This window comes from Tympanuchus pallidicinctus, unplaced genomic scaffold (genome assembly GCF_026119805.1).
Source record: "Tympanuchus pallidicinctus isolate F22 unplaced genomic scaffold, pur_lepc_1.0 scaffold54, whole genome shotgun sequence".
NCBI lineage: Eukaryota > Metazoa > Chordata > Aves > Galliformes > Phasianidae > Tympanuchus > Tympanuchus pallidicinctus.
Window position 1 is genome coordinate 442,007 of NW_026294774.1, and position 22,574 is coordinate 464,580.

A 22,574-nucleotide genomic window follows, 5' to 3' on the forward strand; every position below is an offset into this window, starting at 1 on the left:
GCAGGCAACTCCTTGTGCACATCTGAACTGAACCAGAGGAATCCCTGAAATTCCTTTGTGTCCGTGGGGTGCTGAATCCCATTTCAACCTTTGGGTTTCCATCTAGGGATGAGATGCCTCACTGCCTCAGGGAAATTCCACTGTCCTTGTCTGTGTGCCCTTTTTGTTTCAGCAAACACTTTCTGGTAGGACTGACCATATGTCTGGAATCAGTCACTGTCCACTGGACGTTTGGTGGTTAATTCAGCAGATGTAGAAGTACTATAATGACACTGAAGTCTTTCAGGAGCTGTTGGCCATGGAGACCCAGGGACGTGTCAGGGGAGATCAGTGGGTGGAATAGAAATGACATCATCTGCTGCTGAGCTGGGTCAGGCTCCAGGGACACAGGGAGCTCCTACAAGTGGGCAGTGCTGCAGGGACACAGCAGTGCAAAGGAGCAGCTCCTGTGCAGCACACAGCAAGACTCTGGGCATGGTCTGCAAGAGACAGGTAGAGGAAATAAGGAAGAGAGCTGACAGGCTGTGTGGCACGTTAGGCTGTGAGCTCACTGGAGGAGGATTTGTCACAGCCCTTGACCAGGTAAGTCTCTCATCGCAGACAGCGTAGTGGCTTTAATACAGGAATTACTAAATCTGCGACAGCCCATTGCAGGTCAGGCTGTAGGCACTCCATGTTTCTTTATTTTGGATAAAAACCTGCTCCAGCTGAGGGCTGGAGCACTGATTCACTGCATGCCAGAGTGTTTCCAGGTGCACTTTGCGAGAGGAGTGACAAGGCAGGAAATTTCCTTTTCTTTTTTGTAGGGAAGGTGAAAAAGTTGGAGGCATAAAGGATCTTTGAAATAAGAACACATCTCAGAGAATCCTGAATTGAATTTCTCTATCTGCTGTTATGTGTGCAATCTCCTTAAATGCTTTCAGCCTCTTTGCTCCCAAAGGAGAGCATGAGCTGAAATTATCATCATTTTTTGCAGACATGAGTAATGCACTTTTCCTGCAACCAGGCAGCTTTCTCCAGCAGAAATTTAGGTGCACAGATTAGGGGTGAGGTCTCTGAGTGCAGACAGGGTAAAGATAAGATTTCTGGAAACAGCTCCTGTGAGGAAAATATCTAGCAGCCTGGGATATGATTTGGAAAAAGAGAGCAAAGTAAGAGCTACATATACTGCAAATCCTTAAGGAATTGTGAAGCTCATGAAAATAAACTCCCGTTATGGAGTTAAATGAACATTTTAAACAGGAAACAAAAAAATTCAAAGTATAGCAGGAGGAGGTTCTCTGCAAGTTATCTTGACTTCTGTCATTATCTTCTGCATTCTAAACAGGACTCCAGGCCCAGCAGGAACTGCAGATGCCCAACAGCAGCTCCATCAGCGAGTTCCTCCTCCTGGCGTTGGCAGACACGCGGCAGCTGCAGCTCCTGCACTTCTGGCTCTTGCTGGGCATCTACCTGGCTGCCCTCCTGGGCAACGGCCTCATCAGCACAGCCGTAGCCTGCCACCACCGCCTGCACACCCCCATGTACTTCTTCCTGCTCAACCTCGCCCTCCTCGACCTGGGCTGCATCTCCACCACTCTCCCCAAAGCCATGGCCAATGCCCTCTGGAACACCAGGCACATCTCCTATGCTGGATGTGCTGCCCAGACCTTTGTGTTTGCATCTCTGTATTCAGTGGAGTATTCCATTCTCACTATCATGTCCTATGACCGCTATGTTGCCATCTGCAAGCCCCTGCACTACGGGACCTTGATGGACATCAGAGCTTGTGCCACCATGGCAGCAGCTGCCTGGGGCACTGGGCTTCTCTATTCCCTCCTGCACACTGTCAGCACATTTTCACTGCCTCTCTGCCATGGCAATGCTGTGGATCAGTTCTTCTGTGAAATCCCCCAGATCCTCAAGCTCACTTGCTCAGAATTCTACCTTAGGGAATTTGGACTTATCATGGCTGGTGTTCTTGTCTTATTTGGGTGCTTTGTATTCATTGTGCTGTCCTATGTGCAGATCTTCAGGGCCGTGCTGAGGATGCCCTCTGAGCAGGGACAGCACAAAGCCTTCTCCACATGCCTCCCTCACTTGGCTGTGGTCTCCCTCTTTGTCACCACTCTGATGTTTGCCTATCTGAAGCCCCCCTCCATCTCTTCCCCATCCCTGGACCTGGTGGTGTCATTTCTGTACTCGGTGGTGCCTCCAACACTGAACCCCCTCATCTACAGCATGAGGAATCAGGAGCTCAAGGGTGCCCTCAGGAAAGTACTCTATTATGCATTGTTTGCCCATCAAAACAATGTTCATCATACCCTCAAGACTGCAAAAAAGTTAGGAAAAGTGTGATTTATTTTATGTGATGTTTCCATTTTTCCTTCCTATTTTTTTGTCATAGCTATAATGAACTTAATTCCAATTAAATAATATTCATCATCAGTCTTTATGTTTACCTATTTTTAATTCCCTGTCTTGAACCTATTGTACTTAAGGAACCAGGTTCAATGAATACATAAAGAAATCAGCAGAGGATCATTTGTTTTGCCTCCCATCTAGTCTGGATCATCAGCAGAAGCTCATGATCTAAGACACAAATGGCACAAGGAGCAGCGGTGTCCCCTGAGGGATGTCCGTCACTGACTAGAGGGACTTTCTGCTGCCTTTGAGTTATGCTGAGGCTTCCCTGGAGCCACGGCCTTGGGCAGCAACAGGACGTGGTCTTTTCAGTGCTGCACTCGTTATGTTCCCAACTGTTCTCTTGTGTCCTTGCATTTGTGTCAGCTCTCAGTTCTGGTGCAATTGATGACAGCGCTGTTGCTCTGTGGCGCTGTTGTCTCTGTGGCGGCATCCCTGTGGCTGCAGGCAGGCAGGCAGTGTGCAGCACTGCTCCTCAGCTGGCCTCCCTGCTGAGACCAGAACAAGAAGGGGCTGCTCAGGGCAAGGCCAGAGGACTGAACACCCCTTCCAAATCTGTGCCAGGAATACAGCCAAGGAGTTGCCCTCGGGAAAGTCCTCTTGCTTTCCAGGGGTTCTGCATGGTTCAGAGTCCCAGGGTGGTCAGTGAGGACCAAAGGACAGACGAGAGCTCCCTTCTTGGTTGTACATGGCCCACCAAAACATAACTGGTCTTGAACATGACTGTGCGGGACTGTCCCTGCTGCTGTGGGACTGATGGCAGACACTGTCCTGGAGAGGAATCTGGAGCAGCCTGGAAACGCCAGGGGATCTCCGGGGACAGCGTAAGAGACAGTGTAAGTGTAAGGCAAAGAATAATTCCTTGCGCAATGACAGACCATTGATCCAAAGAAACAGGGGAACCTGAGGAGCCCACAGGCAAAGGAGGGAGAGGGACTCAGCAATAGAGATCCCATCCAGCTGGGACTGCCTCTCACCCTGAGCAGCACAGGGTCAGCCCGGTGTCCCAGGGCACCACAGCTCCCTCGCCCTGCAGAGCAGCTCCACCAGCTCAGGTCCTGCAGGGAGCACGAGGAGGGAAGCTGGAGGGAACAGGGAGCTGCTGTCAGGCCAGCACGGACACACTTTAGTTATTTGAGTCACAATCGAGTGCTTTTTGCTCTCCACCTCTGTAGTCGATAAATTTTACATACCCTTCCTCTGAGGACTGACCTGATGGTCATTTCACACTGCTCCTTTTTAACTTCCATAGTCTGGTGGGACATTTTGCCAATGTGATGGGTTTCATCACCTGTACTTGAGTCTTTCAGGCTGAGTTTGACACTGATGATCCAAAATGGTTCATGGATGTTTGTGTTCATTGAGAAGAAATCAGAGTTTCTTGGCTTCCCAGTGGCCATCATAGCACTGGGTCACCCCCAGGGATCCACTGATTTGCCTAAGGAGCATTGAGTGTGCTGGGTTGAGCTGCAACTGCAGGGACGAAGACAACTCATTCCAAATTCTGTCTGCAGCTTCCAGAGGGCTCTGCTCTCCTGCAGGTCCTCTCGGAAAGCTGCCTGTCCAAGACAGGACATCTGGGACCTCTGGAGATAGCATGGGATGCTTGGGATCACATAGTGGAGTTTGCTCCTTATCATTTATCCTTCAGTTAGTATCTGTTTTCTATTAATATTTATCATTTCCTACCTACTTATGTAAAGTACTTATTCTTTTGGGAAGGCGAACCATACTGGTGAGATATGGCTGAGGAGTGTGTTCTGTTGTTGGGGAAATTGTGTCATCCTTTACTGTTGTTTGTTTTAAAGCAGGAAGCAACAACCTGTGCCTGCGTGCAGACAGTTCTCTTAGGGAAGCAGGTAAAGGAACGGTGTAAAGGAACTGTACCATCCAGCTGCAGACTGCAGTGGAGAATTCTGGTGTAGGGAAAAGTGATGCAAGTGCCAGGTGCATACAGCAGACACGTCAGGCCTGGGGAGGTGAGCAGTCAGGTTGCCTGTACTGTGTGAGACCTCAAGCAATTGCTTCTGCCTATGCAGATCTCCTTAGGAGACTCTCTGGATCAACATCCATTTGAAATCTCCTTCCTTTACTACATTATGAAACCTCTCCAACTTCAAGGACATTATGGAACAGATATGGCTCATTGCAAATTTCTGTACTACAGAGAGACCCATGGTACATTTGATGCTGGGTCTATGAACCTCAGGTACTGAGAGGAGAAAGTTAATTGGATTGACAAGTTGAAGTATCTTGGAGTACTGTGGCCAATAAGGGACATTACCAACACAGCCTCCCTTGGACTTGTTCGAGCCGGTAATTGGAGGCAATGATTACATTTACATAAGGTATTGTGCTGAGAAATCTCTTGGTTTGCTTGATGAAGGAGAAGGGCCAAGGCCTGACATCCAGACACTGGACAGGAGATTCACCGTATCGGAGGGAATGAGCTCAGGGCTCGTCCTGGGGTTGGTGTGGTGGTGCAGATTGCACTCCATGTGAAGGACAACAGTGTGACACCTGCCAGCCTCTGCACAGGGATGCAAGGCAGCAGTGAGGCCCCATTACCATAAGCATAATAAATCTCCTCACAAAGAGGGGACAAAAAACCTTACTGATGTTGCAGCCTTTCATCGTCACCAGCACCCACTGCCTTCTCCTCTGCAGGCTTTCCTATGCTGTTCCAGCCCAGCCCCTGTTTCCCTGTGGTCTGCAGACACCCACCTCTCCTCTGCACCCTGCTCTGACCCTGGCACTACAATCATTTCACTGATGTCTCTTAGGCCTCTCTGAATGGCCCTTGAAACACAGAGGCATGGAGTGATCCCTCAGCATGGTCCCACATCATAACACTTCCAGTGACATTTCTTCCTCCTCATGCCCAGTCTCTGGCTTTCAAGCTGCACTGTGAGGGAGCGTTTTTCTCCCTTGGCACATTTCTGCTACCAACTCCATCGTGTTGGAAATCATTTCCTCATGGAAATGCCACCCATCAGCTTTCTTGTGCCATTGAGAAGAAGGAACCTCACCATCATCTTCCAAGGCACCTGCCAGCTTCATGGACAGACACTTTCAAGTCATGTCCCTCCTGCTATCCAGTTGGTACTCACACAGAAGAGCCATCACAATCCCTCACACAAACCTCCTTCTTGCTCTATGGCCCTACCAGGTGCTCAGGCACAGAGGATCCCACAGGCAACACGTCAACCTGGCACTTTCTGTCGGCCTCTCAGGGACACTGCAGATGTGATCCTGTATGCACAGACCCCAGTCAGAAGGCAAGGGATGGCCCATCAGCTATTGCAGGCTGAAGTCACCACACAGTTGCATTAACAGCCGTGTGCTTCCTGCTGGATTATGGGTTTGTGAGAACAACTGACCCAACAGCTCCAGAAATGCCTCTCAGGAAAGAAGACAGACAAAGTCATTGCATGCCCTTTGTTTTGATAAGGTTCACAGAGAGCCCGGTTCCTCATGTACAGTGTGTCTGGGTTACACTACATAGGTACAAGCTGGATAGGAATGGATATGCATAGTGAAGATTCAGTGAAAGAGTTTAGAATACATAAAACAGAAAACAAAACATTCAAAAAATAACACTTAACAAATGAATACATAAACCAAAAAAAAGACAGCGTGGTTAAGTCAAAATCTGAATTACAAGTCACGCATAGAAATAGATGGGCAGTTCATTGTTTTCACAACACATTAGGCCATTAGTTTCCACAGAGAATTCCTCAGCTCCTTATTCCTCATGCTGTAGATAAGGGGGTTCATTACCGGAGGTACCACTGAGTACAGAAATGACACCACCAAATCCAGGGATGGGGAAGAGATGGAGTGGGGCTTGAGGTAAGCAACCATGGCAGTGCTGAGAAACAGGGAGAGCACAGCCAGGTGAGGGAGGCACGTGGAGAAGGCTTTGTGCCGTCCCTGCTCAGAGGGCATCCTCAGCACGGCGCTGAAGATCTGCACATAGGAGAAAAGAATGAAAGCAAAACACCCAAAACAAAGAACTATACTAGCCACAAGAAGCCTAATTTCCATAACAAGGCCCAGTATCGAACAGGAGAGCTTGAGGATCTGGGGGATTTCACAGAAGAACTGATCCACAGCATTGCCTTGGCACAGTGATTGAGAAAATGTGTTGGCAGTGTGCAGCAGAGAATAGAGAGCCCCAGTGCCCCAGGCAGCTGCTGCCATGCTGGCACAAGCTCTAATGCTTAAAAGGGTTTCATAGTGCAGGGGCTTGCAGATGGCAACATAGCGATCATAGGACATGATGGTGAGAAGGAAATATTCTGCTGATAACAGGAACAAAAAGAAAAAGACCTGTGCAGCACATCCAGCGTAGGAGATGTGCCTGGTGTCCCAGAGGGCATTGGCCATGGCTTTGGGGAGAGTGGTGGAGATGCAGCCCAGGTCGAGGAGGGCGAGGTTGAGCAGGAAGAAGTACATGGGGGTGTGCAGGCGGTGGTGGCAGGCTACGGCTGTGCTGATGAGGCCGTTGCCCAGGAGGGCAGCCAGGTAGATGCCCAGCAAGAGCCAGAAGTGCAGGAGCTGCAGCTGCCGCGTGTCTGCCAACGCCAGGAGGAGGAACTGGCTGATGGAGCTGCTGTTGGGCATCTGCAGTTCCTGCTGGGCCTGGAGTCCTGTGCAGAGTGCAGAAGATAATGACGAGTCAAGAGCTTTTTCAGAGACTCTCCTCCCACCATACTATAACAGTTTTTCTTTCTCTTAGGAAAATGTTCATTTTATTTGAATTTATTTTCATGAGTTTCATCAACTCCTAAGAAGTACAAGATTAAGGAGCTCTTACGTTCCTCTCATTTCCTAATCACACCCCAGCTCTGTGGATATTTTCCTCTTTGGAACAATTTCCATGCCTCAGATCTTCTCCCCGTCTGCACTCAGAGTGCCCATCTCAGCCTCTGTGCATTAAATTTCTCTCTTAGGGAAAGCTGCCTGTGTGCAGGATAAGTGCAATATTCATGTCTGCTGATAATTTTGGTAATTTCAGCTGGTACTTTCGGAGAGGAGACGCGGAAAGCACATGAGGAGCTTGTTCATATAATAGCAGATTGAGGAAGGTAGAATTCAGGATTCTCAGAGACGTGTTCAGATTTCACAGCTCCTTTCACATTTCCCAACTCTTTCCCCTTCCCTAAGAACAGGAAATGGAAAATCCCTTCTTTGTCTCTCCTCTTGCAACGTGCCCCTGGAAACACACTGGCATGCAGTGTGTCTTGTGAACCCCCTGCCCCAGGCAGCAGCTGTGGCAGCAGAAGGCCCCTGCCCTGCCCTGCCCTGCCCTGCCGGGGGGCTCCTTCCCCCCACACGTCTCCCCACAGCGCCCTGGGCAGCTCCCCAGGCAGGCTGAGTGCTGAGCCTGGCAGGCAGCACAGTCCCTGCCCCGGCACACAGCCCCTGGGGCACAGCAGGACCTGCTCTGCAGGACAGCCCTGGGCACTCAGCTGCAGCCCTGGCTGCACAGCCTGCAGCCGTCCTGGGACACGCAGCACCCAGGGCTGTGCTCTGATGCTGCAGCAGGAAAGCCCTCAGCTGGAGCAGGTTTTTATCCAAAATAAAGAAATATGGAATGCCTTCAGCCTGTTTTGCACTGGATGTCCCAAATTCAGTGATTCCTGCAGTAAAAGTCGCGACGTTGCCTGCAGTGAGAGACTTGCCTTGTCAAGGGCTGTGGCCAATGCTCCTCCAGTGAGCTCACAGCCTAACGTGCCACACAGCGTGTAAGATCTCTTTCTTCTGTCCTGTCACCTGCAGATCATGTCCCCAGCTCTGCTGAATGCTTCACACGAGCTGCTCATGGGCACAACTGTCTCTCTGCAGTGCTGCCTACTTGTATGAGCTCTGTTTCCCAGTAGACCAGACTAGCTCAGCAGCCAAGAATGTGATTTCTTTCTCTCCCTGGAGATATCCATGTTTCTCCTGAGCTGACAGCTCTTCCAAGGCATCAGGGTCATCTCTGCAGAACGTATTTCAAAGTCAGCTCAATTAATCAACACATCCACTGGATTCCAGAAGCAGGTCAACTAATTCCAAGCCCCCAGCCATGTTGCCAACCACCGGATCAGCCTGTCCAGCATCCAATCCATCCTGACCTTGAATGTACCCAGGGTTTGGTCATCCACAGCCTCTTTTGGCAACATTTTCCAGTGCCTGTGTCTAAGAAATGTCTTCCTAAAACCATTTAAAAGCCGTTTCAATTTGTCTAATTACTGTCAGACCATCACTTCCAAATCCTAAAAGTAGGCATCTCATCTGCTGGTGGAAACCCTGGGGCTGAAATGGGATCAGTTCCTCACAGAACCATGGGAGCCGGGAGTCCTCTTAGCTGAGTTCAGATGTGCACAATGAGGTGTCGGTGTGTGAGGCCCTCATCTGAATCCTTGGTCTTTCTTCAACAGGACTGCACTGCTCACACACAGACACTCAGTGATGCCCAAGGTGCCTGGGGTGATCCCAGCTGTGTGCTGGTGCTTGTAAGCTGTGGTGGCAAATCTGTGAGACAGACACCTCCTTCCTGAGCATCAGCTGAGGGCCAAAAGGGAGGCATTCTTGGCCATCCTAAGTGCCACCACAGCCCTGTGCTTAGAGCACCCAGTGTGCCTTTTTGCACCTGCCCCAAGGAGCATGTGGTGTTATTCTGCTGATCAAATGGATGAACTCACAATAGAAGAGCCAGATCTTCCTCTGTGCTCCACCTGTGGCATACTCTGGAGTTCAAGGCATTACAAAGCTAGGACACATTTACATTCTTTCACTGATGACACCATAGTTTGCTCTGGGCTGTCATGTAAATGGCATCAGAAGTCGTCTCAGGTCATGCAAGTTCCCAGTTCACAGGGAAATGGCAATCACTGCTCCAGTTTTCAATAAGAACAAGCAAGATTATCCAGGCAATTCTGGACCTGTCAGTCTCAAGTCAGTGCCTGGTAAAATTATGGAAAAAAATGATACTGAGAGTTATTAAAAATTACTTGAAGAACAATACTGTCAATGGCAGAGAGAACACAAGTTCATGAAGGGAAAGTCCTGCTTAACTTCATATCCTTTTATGACAAGGTCAAATTTAGATGAACTAGGGAAGCCATCTGATGTTATCCTTGAGGATTTCAGGAGAGCTTTTGATATTGTATCTCACAGAATTCGTCTGGGCAAAATGTCCTGCATATTGCTAGACAGAACTATAATGTGGTGGGTGAGCAGTTGGACAGTGGGTCCGACTCAGAGGGTGGCAAATGGGGTTCCATCAGGCTTGCAGATGGCCACTGGCAGGGTTCACCAGGGCTCTGTTTGAAGACCACTTCTTTTTAATGCATTTGTGATTGAGTGCAGGTATGGCTAGAAAATGTTTTGAGTAAGTTTGCTGCTGGTACCAAATAGGGTGGAGCTGTTGCCTCCATTGAGAGTGGAGAGGACTTACAGAGAGATGTGCTCCAGTTAGAGAACTGGATAAGCACAAAATGCAGATGAAGTATATAATGAGAACAAGTGCGTGATTCTGAACCCGGGTAGGGGCAGCCCTGGACATACACACTGACTGGATATGGGACTTTGGAGAGCAGTCCCACTGAAAGGGATTCAGGGTCTTGGTCAGCATGAAATTGAATGTGAGTCAGCAGTGTGCCCAGGCAGCCAGGAAGGCCAACTGTCCCCTGGGATGCACTGAGCATGGCATTGCCAGCTGGGTGAGGGAAGGGATTGTCCTGATCTGCTCTGCACTGCTGCAGCCTCACCTGGAGCACTGGGTGCACTTCTGGGCACTGCAGAACATAATGGACATAAAACTACGGGACACTGTCCAAAGGAAGGCACCAGAACTGAGACTCTGAAGTTCAAAGTTTCATCTGGATTGACTGCTTGTTCAGAGTGGTCCCTTCTCACATCCCACATCCTGGGATGAAACACACTGCCCACAGGGGACTTGGGCCTCGCGGCATCCTTGCACCCCATGCAGAGTCTGGCAGCTGCTGTCCCCTGCTTTTTCATTTGACAACACACAAACCTCCACCCCACTGCCCCAGAAAGGGCCCTGAGCCAGCAGAAGAGACAAGATCTGCCTGCCAAGGCTCTGGGGATCAGGGCTTGGCCTTTCTGCTCCATAAGACAAAGGAGGCTTTTCTCAGCATCACAGCCACCATCCCAGTGCCTTCGTCTGCCTGTAATCATAGCTTCCAAAGAGAGCATTCTCTGCTCTAACAAGTCCCAGGGGAAGCTTGCTTGATAATGGCCCTCAGTGGGGTCCATTAATACTCCTAGATACTTCACTGTTCCTTCTGACTTGGTGTTCTTGAGCACTTCATGCAATCTTCTCTGTGCACTGGAGGTTGATGGACTCAGCAGCAAATGCCCCCTGGGGCCCATTACAACCTGAAGAGCCCTCCTGTGGCTTGTGCCTTCCTGTCATCTTCAGGTGTTCAGAACTTGTACAGCAAACTGGAGAGGAATCTGGAGAGAGCTAAAAGGGGAAGAGAATGACGGGCATTTATGAAGACTGTTTATTTATTTATTTATTTAAAGTTGGGTATGAACAGGAAGCTAAAGCAGCACTTGACAATTGATATTGATCCAGGATGTCCCCTAATGAGCTTTGCCCTGTCACCGTGTGGACAAATGTCTGCCTCAGCTACCCTTCCCCATTTCTACTTACATTGGCCCCATGGGACTTGCATCACTTTCCCTCACTTTGCCCTTCTCCTCTGGAGTCACCCGCTCAGTGTTACACACGCTTTGCACCGGCCCTCCCCGGCTTTCCTCAGAGAACAAGGTGCACATGGAAAATAAAAGATTTCTCATTTTTTTCCAACAGCAGTTGTAAACATGATACAATTGAATGAACAGTAAAACACAGTGGTCAGCTGCATGCCTTGTCCAAGATGCCTCTAGTGAGGTTTGCCTTTCACAGGTAATATTTGTACAAGAAATATGTTAGTCAGAGATAGGAAGGGATAGATAGAATCACAGTTCTCTGCTCTAACAAGTCCCTGGGGAAGCTTGCTTGTGAATGGCCCTCATTGGGACCCATTAATACTCCAAGAAACTTCACTGTTCCTTCTGACTTTGTCTTCTTGAGCACTTTGTGCAATCTTCTCTCTGCACCAGAGGTTGATGGACTCAGCAGCAAATACCCCTTAGGGGCCCATTACAACCTGAAGAGCCGTGCTGTGCCGTGTGCCTTCCTGTCATCTTTTTTCAGGTGTTCAGAACTTGTACAGCAAACTGGTGAGGAATCTGGAGAGAGCTAAAAGGGGAAGAGAAGAACAGGCAATACGAAGTCCACTTGTTAATTTTCATATTGTTAGATTTAAACATGAACTTAAAGCAGGACTTTGCGACTGGTATTGATCCAGGATGTCCCCTAATGAGCTTTGCTCTTGTCACTTTGTGGACCAACATCCACCTCAACATCCCCACCCCATTTCTACTCACATTGGCCCCATGGGACTTGCATCTCTTTTCCTCACATCACTGTTCTCCTCTGGAGTCGCTTGCTCAGTGTTAAACCTCCTTCGTACCAACTCCCCCCGGCTTTCCTCATAGAACGAGCCGCACATAGCTGCACATGGGCAAGGAAAGATTTCTCTCTCTCTCTTTTTTTTTTTTTTTTTTTTTTCTTTTTCTTTCTGCCAACAAACAGAAGGAAACATGAAGCAATTGAGTGAACAGTAAAACACAGTGGTCAGCTGCATGCCTTGTCCAAGCTGCATCTAACGAGGTTTGTCTTTCACAGGGAACAAGAGATATGTTGGACAGGGATAAGTAAGGATAGATAGAATCACAGTTAAAGAGTTGAGAAAAGAGTTCATCAGACTTTGGAGAGAAGGAGCAAATTCCAGTAATCTCCCTGAAGGTGATGAATCAGCCATATGTTTGGGAAGAATCTGAGTGAAGAACGAGCAAGGGATGGGGACATCTGGAGAGCAGTGGGAAGAGCATGTGTCCAGATGGCCTGCTGAAAACATGGCCTGAACCATGGTCACAGATTTAGGAGAGCTGGAGACACCTGGAGGATGAGGGACATCAAATACACAGCAGGGTGGAGCAGCGGTGGACGCTGGGCATCGGTCACAGGGCATTGGCAGTGGCACCACTGTCTGTGTCCCTGTACCTGAAGGCATCTGTGTCCTGCAAACAGAGTGCTGGAAAACACTGTGCTTTTTGGAAAAATAAATAAATAAATAAATAAAATAAAAGACACAATATCCCCTCAAAAGTGAGCGTTTTCAGCTTAAAAAGGGGGATGACACGTGAGACTATTTGAAGTTGAGAAGTGGTAATACATATCAGCTCCCACTTGCAGACGTCTTTCTTGTGTTGGAGATCTGAAATGTGGAGGCACTACTCTGCTTAATGCTTTCCTGCATCTTCGAGCCATTTTCTTGTTCAAATAAAAAAAGGTGGAGGGCGACTTCTTAAAGCATTTCTGAATAACAGGACAAGGATGAAACACAACAAACCAAAAGAGAGATTTACATTAGACGTTTGGAAGGAATTTCTAACATTCACAGAATCACAGAATTGTAGGGGTTGGAAGGGACCTCAGAGCTCATCGAGTCCAATCCCCTGCCAAAGCAGGTTCCCTACACCAGGTCGCACAGGTCGGCATCCAGGCAGGTCTTGAACATCTCCAGAGAAGGAGACTCCATCACCTCCCTGGGCAGCCTGTTCCAGTGCTGCATCACCCTTATTGCAAAGAAGTTCTTGCGCACATTTGTGAGGAACTTCCTATGCTGCAGTTTCCAGGATTTTCCCCTTGTCCTGTCTCCACTCACCACTCAAAAGAGTCTGGCCTCGCCATTCTGCCCCCCACACCTTAGATATTTATAGACCTGGATCAGCTCCTCTCTCAGTCTTCTTTTCTCAAGGCTGAACAGACCCAGTTCTCTCAGCCTTTCCTCATAGCAGAGATGCTCCAGGCTCTTCACCATCTTTGTGGCCCTCCGCTGGACTCTTTCCAAGAGATCCCTGTCTTTTTTGTACTGGGGAGCCCAGAACTGGACACAGGACTCCGGATGAGGTCTTACCAGGGCAGAGCAGAGGGGGAGGATCACCTCCCTCGACCTGCTGGACACGCTCTTTTTAATGCACCCCGGGATGCCATTGGCCCTCTTGGCCACAAGGGCACACTGCTGGCTCATGGCCAACCAGTCATGGCCACCAGGACACCCAGGTCCCTCTCCGCAGAGCTCCCCTCCAGCAGCTCATCCCCCAACCTGTACAGGTGCATGCAATTATTCCTCCCCAGATGCAAGACTCTACACTTGCTTTTGTTAAACCTCATCCGTTTTTTTCTGCCCAGCTCTCCAGCCTCTCCAGGTCTTGCTGAATGGCAGCACGGCCTTCAGCCAATCCTCCCAACTTCATATCATCAGCAAACTTGCTGAGGGTGGCCACTATCACCTCATCAAGGTCATTGATGAAGATGTTGAACAAGACCTTACCCAGCACCAACCCCTGAGGAACACCGCTGCTTACAGGCCTCCAGCCAGACTCTGCACCACCAACGACGACCCTCTGTGCTCTGCCAGCAGCCAGTTCTCAGCACACCTCACTGTCCACTCATCCATCCACACTTCCTCAACTTTGTTGTAAGCATGTTGTGGGGGACAGTATCAAAAGCCTTGCTGGAATCAAGGTAGGCTACATCCACTGCTCTGCCCCCATCCACCCAGCCAGAGACAACATCATAGAAGGCCACCAGATTGGTCAAACACGACCTCCCCCTGGTGAACCCGTGCTGACTGCTCCTGATCACCTCCTTTTCTTCCATTGTCAGGAGATGACATCCAGCACAAGCTGTTCCATCACCTTTCCAGCTACAGAGGTGAAGCTGACTGGCCTATAGTTGCCTGGGTCTTCCTTCTTGCCCTTTTTGAAGACCGGAGTGACATTGGCTCTCCTCCAGTCTTCAGGCACCTCCCCCATCTTGGAGACCTCTCAAAGATGACAGAAAGCGGTTCAGCAATCACATCTGCCAGCTCCTTCAGCAGCCGTGGATGCATCCCATCGGGTCCCTTGCATTTATGAACACTGGTGTTGCCTAGGCACTCTCAGACCACCTCTTACCTGATTGAAGGGAGGTCTTCCATTCCCCAGATCCTCTCACTCACCTCCAGGGTTTCGGATTCCCGAGGGGGAGCTTTTTCACTGAAGACAGAAGCAAAGAAGGCATTCAGTATCTCTGCCTTCTCAGCATCCCCTGTTATCAGAACACCCCCGTCACTTAGCAGGGGAGCCACATTCTCCCTAGTCTCCCTTTTACTGTTAACATACTTAAAAAAAGCCTTTTTTATTATCCTTTATCCCCTTCACCAGATTTAATTCCAGGCAGGCTTTAGCCTTCCTCGTTGCATTCCACAGATCATGATGTGAGGCATGGAGCTGGTATGGAACAGGCAGCCCAGAGAAGATGGGGCTGCCTCATCCCTGGAGATATTGAAGATGTCAAAGGCCCCAGGCATCCTCATCTACTGTGTGACAGCCCTGCACACAGCAAGGGAGATGGAACTGGATGGGCTTTAAGATCCTTCCAACCCAAACCGTTCAAAAATCCTACAATACTTGTCAGCCTCTTCCAACAAGGGATCCTGTTTGCTCAGGTATTCCCTGATCACCTCTTCTTCCACCAACAGTACATCTGCCTTGCACCAACATTTCCCACCTGTCTCTGGCACCCAGGATTCCAAGAAGCCCAGACCAACTAATAAACCATGAGGAAGGAAATGAGTATCAGAGACTTTTCCATGTCCTGTCTCACCAGGTTCCCTGCCCCATTCTATGCTGGGCCCACATTCTCCCTAGCCTTCCTTTTGTAGACTACATTGTATTTCTTCAAGCCATTCTTGCCTGTGATATGCCTGGGCTCATTCAATTGCGGTTGAACTCTGATGTTCCTGAACTCATCTCAGCAGGAACACTGGACAAAGTCTCTGCATTGCTGCCAGGTGACCTCTTCTTGTTTCCACTTCCTGCACGCTTCCTTTCTGTGTTTGGGTGAGACCAATGCAATCCATTCCCAGTCATGCAGGAATTCTGACATTTATATTTGGCTTCCTTTTCCTTGGAAAGGACTTATTCTGCTTGGAAGCCATGATCCCTATATTGTAAGCCCATTTTTTGACCCCATTCCCCTCAAAGCCTTTCCCTGCTGTACTGCATGTCACAGAGAACTGAAGAAGCCAAGGTGTGCTCTTCTGAAGCCCAGGGTTGTGAGCTTGTCTTTTATCCTCCTTCAGACTCCTCAGCTCCACCATCCCATGGCCACTGCAGCACAGGTTCACTTTCATCTTCACATTCACCTTCCCCATCAGCCCTTCCTTTTCAGTATGTTTGGGATCCAGTGGAGCACCTCTCCTCTTGGATTCCTCTAAGGCTTGCTCAATAAGCTGCCATCTGTCCTGTCCAGGGATCTCCTGCATGGTGCATGCCCTGCTGTGCTGTCCCTGCAGCAGATACTGCAGTGAAAATGGCCTCTAAATGGCCTGACAAGATGAGGCTCCCATCTGTCTGCAGAGGGCACCTTCCACTTGCTCTTTCTGATCAGGAAGCCAGGAACAGACACTGCTGGTCTCCTTTGATTGCCATTACCATTTGCTCTGACCTGGCTGCTCTGCCATCCGCAGGAGAAGTTCAGTGCACTCTCCCAGAGCGCAGTCACCTTTCCTTGTCTCCTCACTCATCCATCACTAAGACTCTGTAACCCGTTGTGCTTCAGTTCAGTTGTGGAAGCCCTTTAACCGTGTCCCTGTGGTCCAAACAAGAGCTCAGGCCTGCAATTGAACAAAGATTTCTAGCTCTGCATGTGTTGGTGTTCTCATTACTGTAAAAGCACATAAAGAAACAAGCACCATTGTGCCTAGCATGGCTGCATAACACATCTACGGTATTTGTGTTCAGAAGGTGGCACACAGGCATTAGACCCACTGTGAGGCTCGGAGTTGTCCCAGCAGCACGGACACTCCTAGGGCATGGCTTTCCTGAAGGCCTTGTGCTGCATTTGCCAGCAGCATCTGTGTGTGCTGGAGCACCTAGGGAACTGGCATGGCACTCGGCTGCTTCTGATGCCATTCACGTGTGTGCCCATAGAACACTGAGATTTCATCAGTTGAAATATGAAGATGTGTGCCAGCTCTGCAGTGCCTGGAGCTCCAAAATATTGAGTAGATGGTGAACAGAGAAAGATCTGGCTCTTCTTTTGTGAGCTCAACCATTTAGTCAGCTGTAGAACTCCACACGCACCATGGGGACGGGTAAAGAAGGTAAACTTGGGTGCCCTAAATTCAGGAGTCTGTTGTCATTTAGGATGGCTGAGAATAGCTCTATCCCCTCTCTGGCCCTCAGCTGATGCTCAGGAAGGAGGTGGCTCTCTCAGGGATGTTCTGCATACTTCACAAGCACTGGCACACATCCAGCAGCACCCCAGGCACCTTGGTCATCACCCAGGGTCTGTGTGTGAGCAACTGACTGAAGGACCAAGGACTCAGAGCAGGAGCTCACATGCAGGCAACTCCTTGTGCACATCTGAACTGAACCAGAGGAATCCCTGAAATTCCTTTGTGTCCGTGGGGTGCTGAATCCCATTTCAACCTTTGGGTTTCCATCTAGGGATGAGATGCCTCACTGCCTCAGGGAAATTCCACTGTCCTTGTCTGTGTGCCCTTTTTGTTTCAGCAAACACTCTCTGGTAGGACTGACCATATGTCTGGAATCAGTCATTGTCCACTGGACGTTTGGTGGTTAATTCAGCAGATGTAGAAGTACTATAATGACACTGAAGTCTTTCAGGAGCTGTTGGCCATGGAGACCCAGGGACGTGTCAGGGGAGATCAGTGGGTGGAATAGAAATGACATCATCTGCTGCTGAGCTGGGCCAGGCTCCAGGGACACAGGGAGCTCCTACAAGTGGGCAGTGCTGCAGGGACACAGCAGTGCAAAGGAGCAGCTCCTGTGCAGCACACAGCAAGACTCTGGGCATGGTCTGCAAGAGACAGGTAGAGGAAATAAGGAAGAGAGCTGACAGGCTGTGTGGCACGTTAGGCTGTGAGCTCACTGGAGGAGGATTTGTCACAGCCCTTGACCAGGTAAGTCTCTCATCGCAGACAGCGTAGTGGCTTTAATACAGGAATTACTAAATCTGCGACAGCCCATTGCAGGTCAGTCTGAAGGCACTCCATGTTTCTTTATTTTGGATAAAAACCTGCTCCAGCTGAGGGCTGGAGCACTGATTCACTGCATGCCAGAGTGTTTCCAGGTGCACTTTGCCAGAGGAGTGACAAGGCAGGAAATTTCCTTTTCTTTTTTGTAGGGAAGGTGAAAAAGTTGGAGGCATAAAGGTTCTTTGAAATAAGAACACATCTCAGAGAATCCTGAATTGAATTTCTCTATCTGCTGTTATGTGTGCAATCTCCTTAAATGCTTTCAGCCTCTTTGCTCCCAAAGGAGAGCACCAGCTGAAATTATCATCATTTTTTGCAGACATGAGTAATGCACTTTTCCTGCAACCAGGCAGCTTTCTCCAGCAGAAATTTAGGTGCACAGATTAGGGGTGAGGTCTCTGAGTGCAGACAGGGTAAAGATAAGATTTCTGGAAACAGCTCCTATGAGGAAAATATCTAGCAGCCTGGGATATGATATGGAAAAAGAGAGCAAAGTAAGAGCTACATATACTGCAAATCCTTAAGGAATTGTGAAGCTCATGAAAATAAACTCCCGTTATGGAGTTAAATGAACATTTTAAACAGGAAACAAAAAAATTCAAAGTATAGCAGGAGGAGGTTCTCTGCAAGTTATCTTGACTTCTGTCATTATCTGCTGCACTCTGCACAGGACTCCAGGCCCAGCAGGAACTGCAGATGCCCAACAGCAGCTCCATCAGCGAGTTCCTCCTCCTGGCGTTGGCAGACACGCGGCAGCTGCAGCTCCTGCACTTCTGGCTCTTGCTGGGCATCTACCTGGCTGCCCTCCTGGGCAACGGCCTCATCAGCACAGCCATAGCCTGCCACCACCGCCTGCACACCCCCATGTACTTCTTCCTGCTCAACCTCGCCCTCCTCGACCTGGGCTGCATCTCCACCACTCTCCCCAAAGCCATGGCCAATGCCCTCTGGAACACCAGGCACATCTCCTATGCTGGATGTGCTGCCCAGACCTTTGTGTTTGCATCTCTGTATTCAGTGGAGTATTCCATTCTCACTATCATGTCCTATGACCGCTATGTTGCCATCTGCAAGCCCCTGCACTACGGGACCTTGATGGACATCAGAGCTTGTGCCACCATGGCAGCAGCTGCCTGGGGCACTGGGCTTCTCTATTCCCTCCTGCACACTGTCAGCACATTTTCACTGCCTCTCTGCCATGGCAATGCTGTGGATCAGTTCTTCTGTGAAATCCCCCAGATCCTCAAGCTCACTTGCTCAGAATTCTACCTTAGGGAATTTGGACTTATCATGGCTGGTGTTCTTGTCTTATTTGGGTGCTTTGTATTCATCGTGCTGTCCTATGTGCAGATCTTCAGGGCCGTGCTGAGGATGCCTTCTGAGCAGGGACAGCACAAAGCCTTCTCCACATGCCTCCCTCACTTGGCTGTGGTCTCCCTCTTTGTCACCACTTCGATGTTTGCCTATCTGAAGCCCCCCTCCATCTCTTCCCCATCCCTGGACCTGGTGGTGTCATTTCTGTACTCGGTGTTGCCTCCAACACTGAACCCCCTCATCTACAGCATGAGGAATCAGGAGCTCAAGGGTGCCCTCAGGAAAGTACTCTATTATGCATTGTTTGCCCATCAAAACGATGTTCATCATACCCTCAAGACTGCAAAAAAGTTAGGAAAAGTGTGATTTATTTTATGTGATGTTTCCATTTTTCCTTCATATTTTTTTGTCATAGCTATAATGAACTTAATTCCGATTAAATAATATTCATCATCAGTCTTTATGTTTACCTATTTTTAATTCCCTGTCTTGAACCTATTGTACTTAAGGAACCAGGTTCATTGAATAGATAAAGAAATCAGCAGAAGATCATTTGTTTTGCCTCCCATCTAGTCTGGATCATCAGCAGAAGCTCATGATCTAAGACACAAATGGCACAAGGAGCAGCAGTGTCCCCTGAGGGATGTCCGTCACTGACTAGAGGGACTTTCTGCTGCCTTTGAGTTATGCTGAGGCTTCCCTGGAGCCACGGCCTTGGGCAGCAACAGGACGTGGTCTTTTCAGTGCTGCACTCGTTATGTTCCCAACTGTTCTCTTGTGTCCTTGCATTTGTGTCAGCTCTCAGTTCTGGTGCAATTGATGACAGCGCTGTTGCTCTGTGGCGCTGTTGTCTCTGTGGCGGCATCCCTGTGGCTGCAGGCAGGCAGGCAGTGTGCAGCACTGCTCCTCAGCTGGCCTCCCTGCTGAGACCAGAACAAGAAGGGGCTGCTCAGGGCAAGGCCAGAGGGCTGAACACCCCTTCCAAATCTGTGCCAGGAATACAGCCAAGGAGTTGCCCTCAGGAAAGTCCTCTTGCTTTCCAGGGGTTCTGCATGGTTCAGAGTCCCAGGGTGATCAGTGAGGACCAAAGGACAGACGAGAGCTCCCTTCTTGGTTGTACATGGCCCACCAAAACATAACTGGTCTTGAACATGACTGTGCGGGACTGTCCCTGCTGCTGTGGGACTGATGGCAGACACTGTCCTGGAGAGGAATCTGGAGCAGCCTGGAAACGCCAGGGGATCTCCGGGGACAGTGTAAGAGACAGTGTAAGTGTAAGGCAAAGAATAATTCCTTGCGCAATGACAGACCATTGATCCAAAGAAACAGGGGAACCTGAGGAGCCCACAGGCAAAGGAGGGCTCTGCAGTGGTGCTGCTGAGCCAGCAGGGCGGATGGAGAGGGACTCAGCAGTAGAGATCCCATCCAGCTGGGACTGCCTCTCACCCTGAGCAGCACAGGGTCAGCCTGGTGTCCCAGGGCACCACAGCTCCCTCGCCCTGCAGAGCAGCTCCACCAGCTCAGGTCCTGCAGGGAGCACGGGGAGGGAAGCTGGAGGGAACAGGGAGCTGCTGTCAGGCCAGCACGGACACACTTTAGTTATTTGAGTCACAATCGAGTGCTTTTTGCTCTCCACCTCTGTAGCAGATAAATTTTACATACCCTTCCTCTGAGGACTGACCTGATGGTCATTTCACACTGTTCCTTTTTAACTTCCATAGTCTGGTGGGACATTTTGCCAATGTGATGGGTTTCATCACCTGTACTTGAGTCTTTCAGGCTGAGTTTGACACTGATGACCCAAAATGGTTCATGGATGTTTGTGTTCATTGAGAAGAAATCAGAGTTTCTTGGCTTGCCAGTGGCCATCACAGCACTGGGTCACCCCCAGGGATCCACTGACTGGCCTGGGGAGCATTGAGTGTGCTGGGTTGAGCTGCAACTGCAGGGACAAAAACAACATTGGCAGTGTACTGCCCTGAGATCCTCATTCCAAATTCTATCTGCAGCTTCCAGAGGGCTCTGCTCTCCTGCAGGTCCTCTCGGAAAGCTGCCTGTCCAAGACAGGACATCTGGGACCTCTGGAGATAGCATGGGATGCTTGGGATCACACAGTGGAGTTTGCTCCTTATCATTTATCCTTCAGTTAGTATCTGTTTTCTATTAATATTTATCATTTCCTACCTACTTATGTAAAGTACTTATTCTTTTGGGAAGGTGAACCATACTGGTGAGATATGGCTGAGGAGTGTGTTCTGTTGTTGGGGAAATTGTGTCATCCTTTACTGTTGTTTGTTTTAAAGTAGGAAGCAACAACCTGTGCCTGTGTGCAGACAGTTCTGTAAGGAAAGCAGGTAAAGGAATGGTGTAAAGGAACTGTACCATCCAGCTGCAGACTCCAGTGGAGAATTCTGATGTAGGGAAAAGTGATGCAAGTGCCAGGTGCATACAGCAGACACGTCAGGCCTGGGGAGGTGAGCAGTCAGGTTGCCTGTACTGTGTGAGACCTCAAGCAATTGCTTCTGCCTATGCAGATTTCCTTAGGAGACTCTCTGGATCAAGATCCATTTGAAATCTCCTTCCTTTACTACATTATGAAACCTCTCCAACTTCAAGGACATTATGGAACAGATATGGCTCATTGCAAATTTCTGTACTACAGAGAGACCCATGGTACATTTGATGCTGGGTCTATGAACCTCAGGTACTGAGAGGAGAAAGTTAATTGGATTGAAAAGTTGAAGTATCTTGGAGTACTGTGGCCCACTGAGGGACATTACCAACACAGCCTCCCTTGGACTTGTTAGAGCCGGTAATTGGAGGCAATGATTACATTTACATAAGGTATTGTGCTGAGAAATCTCTTGGTTTGCTTGATGAAGGAGAAGGGCCAAGGCCTGACATCCAGACACTGGACAGGAGATTCACCGTATCGGAGGGAATGAGCTCAGGGCTCGTCCTGGGGTTGGTGTGGTGGGGCAGATTGCACTGCATGTGAAGGACAACAGTGTGACACCTGCCAGCCTCTGCACAGGGATGCAAGGCAGCAGTGAGGCCCCATTACCATAAGCATAATAAATCTCCTCACAAAGAATAAGCAAGGGGACAAAAAACCTTACTGATGTTGCAGCCTTTCATCGTCACCAGCACCCACTGCCTTCTCCTCTGCAGGCTTTCCTATGCTGTTCCAGCCCAGCCCCTGTTTCCCTGTGGTCTGCAGACACCCACCTCTCTGTAGTCGAACAGGGCCGACAGGGGCCCCTTGGCCCCTGGGAAACCATGGCAACAAATGGCCTGAAGATAAGGGAGAAGAACAAGATAGATCAAATAAGGAAGAAACAAGGCATTCCACATGTCCATTGGTCAGGTAGTAGCCCTAAGGCATGGGGAAAGTTTTAAGAAGGATGTGCTCCTTGCAATAAACGCCATTTTACCACCTACCACATTGGTGTGCACCGAGGTAAATGGACAGACCGATGAGTCCCTAACGATTGCGAACACCTGTATGAGGTCTTTCGCAGGCGAAAGGCTTCATCTGGTGACCCCGACGTGATCGTTAGGGAATAGTGGTCGGCCACAGGCGGCGTGGCGTTCCTGCTCTCTTCCGTCTCCCTTGGGGAAGGAGACGATGACCCTAGAAGAGGGGGCTGCGGCTTAGGAGAGTGGAAGCTGGGTAGC

The 22,574-nt window shown here is 49.4% G+C and overlaps 4 protein-coding genes and 1 long non-coding RNA gene across 9 annotated transcripts in view; 2 read left to right on the top strand and 3 right to left on the bottom strand.

The window, feature by feature from the left end:
• LOC128091903 (olfactory receptor 14J1-like) overlaps positions 1-22,574 on the bottom strand; it is a 335,467-nt gene that overhangs the window by 268,855 nt on the left and 44,038 nt on the right. The window lies entirely within an intron of this gene.
• The window catches only part of LOC128091909 (uncharacterized), a 233,459-nt gene that overhangs the window by 205,835 nt on the left and 5,050 nt on the right, over positions 1-22,574 (bottom strand). For 2 of the 5 annotated variants that reach the window (XR_008211537.1, XR_008211536.1), the window contains exon 1: positions 5,510-5,663. The exons of 2 other annotated variants lie outside the window; for them this stretch is intronic. This is a non-coding gene — a long non-coding RNA (uncharacterized LOC128091909). Of the gene's footprint in view, positions 1-5,509; positions 5,664-22,574 lie in introns of those variants that run through there. One more of the 5 variants, XR_008211538.1, reaches the window with a different exon arrangement.
• Positions 1,354-2,380, top strand: LOC128091868 (olfactory receptor 14J1-like). Its single transcript, XM_052705272.1, has one exon. It carries the CDS (start codon positions 1,354-1,356, stop codon positions 2,335-2,337), a length of 984 nt encoding a protein of 327 aa, XP_052561232.1. The 3' UTR covers positions 2,338-2,380.
• Positions 6,112-7,062, bottom strand: LOC128091896 (olfactory receptor 14A16-like). The gene has a single exon (XM_052705301.1). The coding sequence runs from the start codon at positions 7,027-7,029 to the stop codon at positions 6,112-6,114; it is 918 nt and encodes a 305-aa protein (XP_052561261.1). The 5' UTR covers positions 7,030-7,062.
• On the top strand, positions 18,273-19,268 carry LOC128091902 (olfactory receptor 14J1-like). The gene has a single exon (XM_052705308.1). It carries the CDS (start codon positions 18,279-18,281, stop codon positions 19,260-19,262), a length of 984 nt encoding a protein of 327 aa, XP_052561268.1. The 5' UTR covers positions 18,273-18,278; the 3' UTR covers positions 19,263-19,268.